We start from the raw sequence: 9,837 nt of genomic DNA, 5'->3' as shown, positions 1-9,837 counted from the left end.
CAAGCCAAATGAGTTTTAGTTACACGACCAAATGTGTTTCTTAAAGATAAAGTAATCACTATTTTAATGTAATCAATCATAATCAATATTTTCCTGTGGGGGTCTGCTCTCAGGTAGAAATCACATTCATTTACACAAAGACAGAGTGAGAGAAATCTTTCCACAATCTAAATTTCTATCACAACACTTTAATTTGGTCAATAATTTTTCATAAACCACAGTTTGCTTTGGTGAATAATGATGTAATTTACAGATATGTGTCACTAAAAGAACTTACACACCTTCAAATAAAATACCTTGTATAAAGAGTTGTTAAACTATTATAGCTGTATATGCTACAGTATTTTGAAGGAGCATTGTGTAACTTTTCTGGTGGAGGGTGCATCACCTGCTTGTTTCTATGGAGATATTTGACAGTGAGCGAGGTCGCCTCTTCACAGATCTTGAACTTGGTCTGGTTTGGTCTCCTTGATGATAAAAAGGTTTCATAACATACTGTGAAACATTTCAGACAAAGCAATGACGTCTCCATGGAAAAAAGCTTTTGATGGACCCTCCACCAGAAAAAAGTTACTCAGTGCACCTTTAATGTCCCAATGTAAGTTGCAAGATGAAGCAAAAAAACAAAACAAAAAAAAAAACTAAACTTTTTTTCTAGTCAAAGCTAAACACTCACAAAGGCCTCATGCTTTAACTTAGAACCACGACAAAGCGTTTGTAAAGTGTTTCTATCCACATGCAGCTGATCTGGTGGCTCTTTTCTTACAGATAAACCTCATATTCATTTTGCAGGAAACATCGTACCAAGACTTTATCCCATTTATGTAATGGATCTCTCCCATAGTCGCACAGTTTTCTCCATCTTCATCTTCTTCTTTCCAGTTGTCTGGTTCAGTGTTATGCTCATTTTTTGTCCAAAATTGTAAACTGTGGGAATGAAAGGATATGATATAATAATCTATATTTAAAGGTGCACTGCACAACTTTTCTGGAGGCTGTGTTACCTACAAGCAGGTGGCAGACACTCCACTAGAAATGTTACACAGTGCATCTTTAATAATCCATATATTTATTTATAACTTATTGTCTAATCCCATCTCACCTCTGGTCCAGTGGAGAGCCATCGGCCCACAGCCATGTCCCTTCTGTCTCAGAGTCTGTCAGTCCAATCCAAAATCTGTCAGCCCATTTAACCATCATATGTTGAACTGTACCATCCACAAACTCCTACAAACAACCATAAAAAAGTACTTAATAGACAAAAAATATTGATATCTTAAGAAATAACTCACTGTAGTTCTAATTGCCCATTAATCAGATCAGGTAATTAGCAATTAGGCTTGTCCTGATCCGATCAAGTGATCGGAAATCGGGGCCGATCACATGACTGCGGACTCGATCTGGACTCGGACATTATGGTCCGATCAGGTTTTGGATAAATAATATATGTGTATAACACACAGGACACACAGCATACAACCATTTTTTTGTTGTTTTTTTTAACTGAGGTGCGAGATTTGCTCAGGGACATCCAGTTAGCACGACTGTCTGTCCCAGCACCTGCTGGACTAGAGGCGCTCTTGCACTGGGACTTTTGGGCCGTGCCGTGCTCGGGCGCTGATACCTGGGGTCTGTGGCCCGTGTTCACACCTGCACTGCCGTCAGTGTCATCACACAACACCGTTTGTTTGCATGTTGCGCAGCGGAGCTAGCGCTGTTGACGGAGAAGGTGCGTCCAGCGGCATGAAGTGTCTATTGAACAGTTGGACTGATGTTGCGGTGTGTGCTCTCTGTTTGCGGTGCACGCACCACTGGTGGCGGTGCAGGGGAGTGGGGGCAGTGCGGGGGAGAGAGGCTGTGGGGCTTCTGTCATCTTGTTTTTATTTGGTAAGATTTTGTTTTATTTGGATTTCATAGATGAGCCTAAATGTTTCAAATGTAACATGCATGCAAACATATAATATCAAATATACAAACTGTAGATTGTGCAGAGTCGAGTCTCAGGTCTGATCTGATTCTGGTCTGGTTCCTGTTTTGTCCAGTTCATTAAGTTTACTAAGTTACACATTCCAAGACCAGACTGTGAAAAGTAAATGATGGTGCATGGTTAAAAAAGTTAATAAAATTAAAGTTTTGGATATTTGATTTTTCACTCTAAGTTCAGCCCAAATACTACACCTGAAATCAACACAATCTGATCCCCCACATCCTGGATCTTATTCTAATGCTCTTAGTTCATTCATAATGTTTTATAGAAGTATCGGATCAGGACTCGGTATCAGCAGATGTTCAAAATCAGGACTCAGACTCGGGGGCAAAAAAATGTGATCAGGACATCCCTATTAGCAATAGAGATATTAAAAAAGTATTATAAATTAAGAAAAGAATCAATTAATAATAATAAAGAAGCCCAGAGAAGTATTAAATTGCATTCAATTAAAGGGAAAAAAAATTATCCATTAGAAAGTGCTGATAATGCAGAATCGAGGACAGGAATCAAAGAGAAGGAAATGAGGAAAGAGAATGAGAAGCACACTCTGGAAGTGTCTGAATGTCCACCCTACTCTGATAAAACTTGATTTCTGTCATAAATAATGATCAAATCAGACTGTCACAAGTATTTATGAACTGATAATAACCATACAAGTTTTTGTCAAGATCTCATATAAACAGACTGGATTATTTGCTGTGATGTAGAAATTATCGCTCTTTTAACAGCTGGAGCTCTGAGGCCAACGCTAGCACCTTTACACCTGTCTCTGTCTGCTGGTGTTTTTATGACCCTCGTAATGCTTTGTGTTTTATATTAACCGATGTTCACTACTTTTCAAGGTGCATTGTGGGAAATTTTAAATGCCCTACTTTTCACTCACTGGACATTTGGACACCAATCAAAATTATGTGATCCCTAAATCGTGCTCTAAGGAGGGAATAGGGTTAACATTCAAATCGAGCCTATGTCGAATTTTCTTTTTTTCTCACTCTTCAGGACTTCCCCAAACAACCAACCAACTTCCTGATTAGACACCACTGTCGCCCCCTGTTGACTGCAGCCTGTACCTGTTCCTCTGTGCTCTCGATCTTGATCAGGTCTCCACTGAAGCTCCGACATTTCTCTTTGCTGCTGTTCCAGGTTAGTTGGAGTCTTATGGGGGAGAAATAATAGCACTGTGTCCCATTAAGCAACCAGCCCTTATCACAGAGAGTCACACTGCTGCATGTCGAGGCTGTAAACGACAGGTTACAATGTGGTGTCAGATGTGAACCAAAAATAGAAATAAGAAGAACAAGTGTTTTTATAAAGCAGACAGAATTCTGCTTTTGAAGAAATACGTTTCACGTCCGTTACCACCACTGACAAAGTCGAAGCTACAATTTATCTGAATAATCTTGAGTACTTGACTACTTACATACAACTGTACAACAACTCACCCTTATGTACCAGATTACCCTGTGTCCTGTCAATCATCATATCATTGTTGCACTGTCTTCCTCTGACCTCTTGTATAAAGCTGTGATTTTTATATTTTATTACTTATCTTTGTATTTTACTCTTACTTGTACGTTTACATTTATATTAGTATGTCTCATCTGACACACTCTCTTGCTTTCTTCATTTGCTACTTATTTAGAATATATTTTAACCATTTCTATTTTTGCTCTTTGTTATTATATTATATTGTAATGTGTCCAAATGTGTCCTATATAATGTGTGTCCAAACAATTTCCCTTGTGGATCAATAAAGTTTGTCTAAGTTAAGATTTTTTTAATCAAAGCTCTGTTCTTAGTCATATCTGCTGCAGTCGTAAATCTGTGAGTTGTTTGTATTTCTGTAAAATCCACTGGACACACACGCAAAAGTTTAAGTTTGATTCTTTCTGTGTTCAGGATCTTACCGTCTGTCTTTGCCTCACAGGTGGATGAACTGTTATAATGCACTGGAAACACATGAAAGCAGAGCATTTAGGAATAGAGTAGTGAAAATAAGAAATGTCCTAGTATGCAGAAACTGTAAAATAACAAGTTATATTTAGTTCCAGAAGTAGCTGTGTCAGTGATATTGCAATAATTCTACTGGTTGGAGTATTAGATTTGGGGTTTGTATTAACAACAGTGGCAGAAGTATTAGCTGAAGTTGTACTGGGCGAGTTTTCAAGTAGTTGAGGTAAGAATAGTAATTATATTGGTATTAGTTATTTTAGCTAGTAGAAGTACAAGTAGTAATCTAAAAGTAGCAATAGTATTTGTAGTAATTGTGTAGTCACAGTAGTTTGACGCACCGATGACTCCAATGAGAGCAGAAACAGCAGCCAAAAGCAGCAGACTGAGCACCCCCAGAGCCACTCTCCCGACTGTGAACTTTGACCTCCTCTGTGAGGCTTCTTCCACTTGAAAATCTGTTTGAAAAAAAGAAAAAGAAAAGCTAGTCTTTGCATAGAATGTGTAGATGTAAAATAAAGTACACTGTATAACAAAGTGGACTAAAGTCGCCCATAGTGTTCAGCTCCAGTCAAACGAAGCTCATCAGGCTCAACAGGAGCAAATCTGGAGCCAAGTTCCACATTAGGAACAGGAATCTATTTACAGACAAAATTACAAAATAAAAACACCAGGATCATGTAGAGTGGGTTAATATGAACATTTTAAGAGCAAAGTAACGAGGCTCACAGCAGCAGATACAGAGAGACAGGCGACAGTTTTTTAATATATAAAATAATAAAAGTGACAAAAAACTGTAGCCACAAATGTTGAGTCATACAACTGAAATTACCAAAGTGATTAAAAACAAATTCTTATTTATGATGTAAGAAAAAAACATGCTTACCATTGTCTTCCGTATTTATTAGAGCAACATGTGAGTACATATTTGCTTCAGCCATTTCACTTGTCCTTGTGTGGTTTTGTGTTTGTGTGTGCACTTGGGCTTTCTTCTGCCACTTAAATAAATTCACTTCCCCCTTTTAAAATGGTTGTTCTTTGCCCACTTCTGTGTTTTGACTTCGTAAAATGATCATATAAGATATATTTCTTACTTTTACATTATTAGTAGCTCATTGTGTATTAACAAACCAGGCCTGGACATTTTTGACAAATATACATTGTGTATTTTTTACTCCCATCTTTATGCCGAACGCCTCGATTAACACTTCTGACATCATTGTGTTTAAATCTACATAACAGATCATAAACACAGGCAAAGCAAGTTTATTTGTATTGCCCAATTTATAGACAAATTATTGACAAAGTTAAACCTTTAGATTTTTTTAACTTGATTTGAAAGTTTTAAAGAGAGAAACTGGAGGTTTCTTTAACAAAGAGACACTGTCTCTTTGTTTCTGTGGGACAATGACTTCAGTTTTGTTTCCAGCTAAACTCCGACAAGACTGACGTCATAATTTCTGTGAGCAAACGGCGTTGTTGGGATAGGCCGTATAAAATGGGCTTGTGGGTAGTTGAAGGTGTCGGTTGAGATGAGCTGTGGTTGGTTGGAGAGGAGGTTGAGGCATCGTCCACTTCCTGAACCTCAGTTAATCATATTAACTCCATTTATTAATTGGCCACATGAAGAGAACAGAAGGGTCCCAGAATTGAGTCCTGGGGCACCCCGAGTGTGCTTTCTCATTCTCCCTTTGTTAATCAATAATGTATATCCAAATCATTTTAATATTTATGCAAAGTAACAACATTTTTTTTATTTGGTTTCCATTTACAGAGGAGAGACTCCACAAGAAAACCTAAGTATTGTATTTACAAACCAAAGCAGTACAAATATATATTGTCTTATCACCTTCCTCTTCCTGAGCGAAGGATTCACTGATGTATTCATGGTAAAATTATAACAAAACAGAGAGCACAGCTGACAACCTGCTTCTTTCTCATAGATGAATCTGCTTTTCAGACAATCACTAGTCCCATGTGGATGCATGTGACTTTCACCAGCTGCAACATGTCAAAACATGAAGAACCACACTCTGTTGTTGGGACCAGATGAGGACATCAGACCTCGAAACCATGAGCCCATCTCCACTCTCCTCAGTGAGTCGGGGACCTCACAGAGCTGGCATCTAATAAGTCATCCAAACTTCCATTTATATCTTCATAACTTAAGATAAGTGTAGGAAAGCCTGATCTCATCTCTGAGAATAGATCACATCTTTATCTCATATTCACTGCACCTTTTCAATAGTATTTGTTTTCATTTTAGGTTAATTATTAAAATAATAGTTTCATGCTGCTAATACATTAATGACTCATTACATGTTTCATATTCATATGACGACACTTTAATTTGGTCAATAATTTTTCATAAACCACAGTTGCTTTGGTGAATAATGATGTAATTTACAGATATGTGTCACTAAAAGAACTTACACACCTTCAAATAAAATACCTTGTATAAAGAGTTGTTAAACTATTATAGCTGTATATGCTACAGTATTTTGAAGGAGCATTGTGTAACTTTTCTGGTGGAGGGTCCATCACCTGCTTGTTTCTATGGCGATGTCATTGCTCTGCCTTTCACAGTTTGACATTAAACAGCTCTACCTTATATTTATTCAATTACAGGTGGTTTTAAAGCTCAAAAATGCCTAAAAAACAGGCATTCTGACTGTGAGCGGGGTCGCCTCTCCACAGATTTTGAACTTGGTCTGGTTTGGTCTCCTTGATGATAAAAAGGTTTCATAACATACTGTGAAACATTTCAGACAAAGCAATAACCTCTTCATGGAGAAAAGCTTTTGATGGACCCTCCACCAGAAAAAGTTACACAATGCACCTTTAATGTCTCAATGTAAGTTGCATGAAGCAAAAAACCTAAAATCTTTTCTTCTACTCATAGCTAAACACTCACAAAGGCCTCGTGCTTTAACTTAAAACCACGACAAAGCGTTTGTATTGTGTTTCTATCCACATGCAGCTGATCTGGTGGCTCTTTTCTTACAGATAAACCTCATCTTCTTTTTGCAGGAAACATCGTACCAAGACTTTATCCCATTTATGTAATCGGTCTCTCCCATAGTCGCACAGTTTTCTCCATCTTCATCTTCTTCTTTCCAGTTGTCTGGTTCAGTGTTATGCTCATTTTTCATCCAAAATTGTAAACTGTGGGAATGAAAGGATGTTGTTACATTATCATCTGTATTTAAAGGTGCACTGTGCAACATTTCTGAAGGGTTTGCTACCTACAAGCAGGTGGCAGACCCTCCACTAGAAATGTTACACAGTGCATCTTTAATAATCTATATATTTATTTATAACTTATTGTCTAATCCCATCTCACCTCTGGTCCAGTGGAGAGCCATCGGCCCACAGCCATTTCCCTTCTGTCTCAAAGTCTGTCAGTCCAATCCAAAATCTGTCGATCCTGTCAGCCATCAGATGTTGAACTGTACCATCCAGAAACTCCTAAAAACAACCATAAAAAATGTACTAAACAGACAAAAAAAATATTGATAGCTTGTGACATAACTCACTGTAGTTCTAATTGCCCAGTAATCAGATCAGCTAATTAGCAATTAGAGTTGTCCAGATCCGATCATGTGATCAGAAATCGGGGCCGATCACATGACTTGATCCGGATTCAGACGTTATGTTCCAATCAGGTATCGGATAAATAATATACATATATAACACACAGGACACACAGCACACAACATATGTATATATTTTTTTAACTGAGGTGCAGGATTTGCTCAGGTACGTCCAGTTATTAGCGTGACTGTCTGTCCCAGCGCCTGCTGTATTAGAGGCGCACTTACGCAGGGACTTTTGGGCCGTGCTCGGGCGCTGTTACCTCTGGCGTTTGTTTGTTTGCATGTTGTGTAGCGGAGTTGGTGCTTTTGGCGTCGAGCAGCATGAGGTGTCTGTTGAGCGGTGGGACCAATGTTGCGGTGCGCACTCTGCTGTTAGTGGTGCGCTCCGCGGTGGGTTTGTGGAGGTGGTGGTGATGCAGGGGAGTGGGGCGGCCGGGGGAGAGAGGCTATGGGGCTTCTGTCATCTCTTTTTTATTTGGTAAAATTTTGTATTATTTGGAGATCATAGACAAGCCTAAATGTTTCAAATATAATGTACATGCAAATATATAATATCAGATGTACAAACTGTAGATTGTGCAGAGTCGAGTCTCAGGTCTGATCTGATTCTGGTCTGGTTCCTGTTTTGTCCAGTTCATTAAGTTTACTAAGTTACACATTCCAAGACCAGACTGTGAAAAGTAAATGATGGTGCATGGTTAAAAAAGTTAATAAAATTTAAAATAAATAATAATAAATAATAATAAAATAAAACTTGATTTCTGTCATAAATGATCAAATCAGACTGTCACAATTATTTATGAACTGATAATAACCATACAAGTTTTTGTCAAGATCTCACATAAACAGACTGGATTATTTGCTGTGATGTAGAAATTATCGCTCTTTTAACAGCTGGAGCTCTGAGGCCAACGCTAGCACCTTTACACCTGTCTCTGTCTGCTGGTGTTTTTCTGACCCTCGTAATGTTTTGTGTTTTATATTAACCGATGTTCACTACTTTTCAAGGTGCATTGTGGGAAATTTTGAGTGCACTACTTTTTCACTCACTGGACATTTGGACACCAATAAAAATGATGTGATCCCTAAATCGTGCTCTAAGGAGGGAATAGGGTGGACATTCGGACACAGCCTGTCAAATTTTCTTTTTGTCTCACTCTTCAGGACTTCCCCAAACTACAAACTTCCTGGTTAGACACCACTGTCGCCCCCTGTTGACTGCAGCCTGTACCTGTTCCTCTGTGCTCTCGATCTTGATCAGGTCTCCACTGAAGCTCCGACATTTCTCTTTGCTGCTGTTCCAGGTTAGTTGGAGTCTTTTGGGGGAGAAATAATAGCACTGTGTCCCATTAAGCAACCAGCCCTTACATCACAGAGAGTCACACTGCTGCATGTCGAGGCTGTAAACGACAGGTTACAATGTGGTGTCAGATATGAACCAAAACCAGAAATAAGAACAAGTGTTTTTATAAAGCATACAGAATTCTGCTTTTGAAGAAATACGTTTCACGTTTTCACATATCTGAATAATCTTGAGTACTTGACTACTTACATACAACTGTACAACAACTCACCCTTATGTACCAGATTACCCTGTGTCCTGTCAATCATATATCATTGTTGCACTGTCTTCCTCTGACCTCTTGTATAAAGCTGTGATTTTTATATTTTATTACTTATCTTTGTATTTTACTCTTACTTGTACGTTTACATTTATATTAGTATGTCTCATCTGACACACTCTCTTGCTTTCTTCATTTGCTACTTATTTAGATATATTTTAACCATTTCTATTTTTTGCTCTTTGTTATTATATTATATTGTAATGTGTCCAAATGTGTCCTATATAATGTGTGTCCAAACAATTTCCCTTGTGGATCAATAAAAGTTTGTCTAAGTTAAGATTTTTTTAATCAAAGCTCTGTTCTTAGTCATTATCTGCTGCTCGTAATCTGTGAGTTGTTTGTATTTCTGTAAAATCCACTGGACACACGCAAAAGTTTAAGTTTGATTCTTTCTGTGTTCAGGATCTTACCGTCTGTCTTTGCCTCACAGGTGGATGAACTGTTATAATGCACTGGAAACACATGAAAACAGAACATTAAGGAATAGAGTAGTGAAAATAAGAAATGTCCTAGTATTTGCAGAAACTGTAAAATAACAAGTTATATTTAGTTCCAGAAGTAGCTGTCAGTGATATTGCAATAATTCTACTGGTTGGAGTATTAGATTTGGGGTTTGTATTAACAACAGTGGCAGAAGTATTAGCTGAAGTTGTACTGGGCGGGTTTTCAAGAGTTG

General features: G+C 38.0%; 2 protein-coding genes across 2 annotated transcripts in view; both read right to left on the bottom strand.

The window, feature by feature from the left end:
• Positions 1-489: 489 nt before the first annotated feature.
• Positions 490-5,738, bottom strand: LOC129410004 (hepatic lectin-like). Its single transcript, XM_055156899.1, has 6 exons — positions 4,827-5,738; positions 4,282-4,398; positions 3,898-3,939; positions 3,061-3,227; positions 1,103-1,227; positions 490-927 (listed from the first exon to the last, which is right to left on the bottom strand). The coding sequence occupies exons 1-6, from the start codon at positions 4,879-4,881 to the stop codon at positions 729-731; spliced, it is 705 nt and encodes a 234-aa protein (XP_055012874.1). The 5' UTR covers positions 4,882-5,738; the 3' UTR covers positions 490-728.
• A 72-nt stretch (positions 5,739-5,810) lies between these two features.
• The window catches only part of LOC129410032 (C-type lectin domain family 4 member E-like), a 4,931-nt gene continuing 904 nt past the window's right edge, over positions 5,811-9,837 (bottom strand). The window contains exons 2-5 of the mRNA XM_055157104.1: positions 9,572-9,613; positions 8,768-8,899; positions 7,284-7,408; positions 5,811-7,105 (exon numbers count right to left, since the gene is read on the bottom strand). Coding sequence (XP_055013079.1) covers positions 6,907-7,105; positions 7,284-7,408; positions 8,768-8,899; positions 9,572-9,613 — 498 coding nt within the window. The 3' untranslated portion in view covers positions 5,811-6,906. The remainder of the gene's footprint in view (positions 7,106-7,283; positions 7,409-8,767; positions 8,900-9,571; positions 9,614-9,837) is intronic.

This window comes from Boleophthalmus pectinirostris, unplaced genomic scaffold, assembly GCF_026225935.1.
Source record: "Boleophthalmus pectinirostris isolate CB_2022bp ecotype Guang Dong unplaced genomic scaffold, ASM2622593v1 HiC_scaffold_21, whole genome shotgun sequence".
Classification (NCBI taxonomy): Eukaryota; Metazoa; Chordata; class Actinopteri; order Gobiiformes; family Gobiidae; genus Boleophthalmus; species Boleophthalmus pectinirostris.
This window is presented reverse-complemented; position numbering and strand designations above follow the sequence as displayed.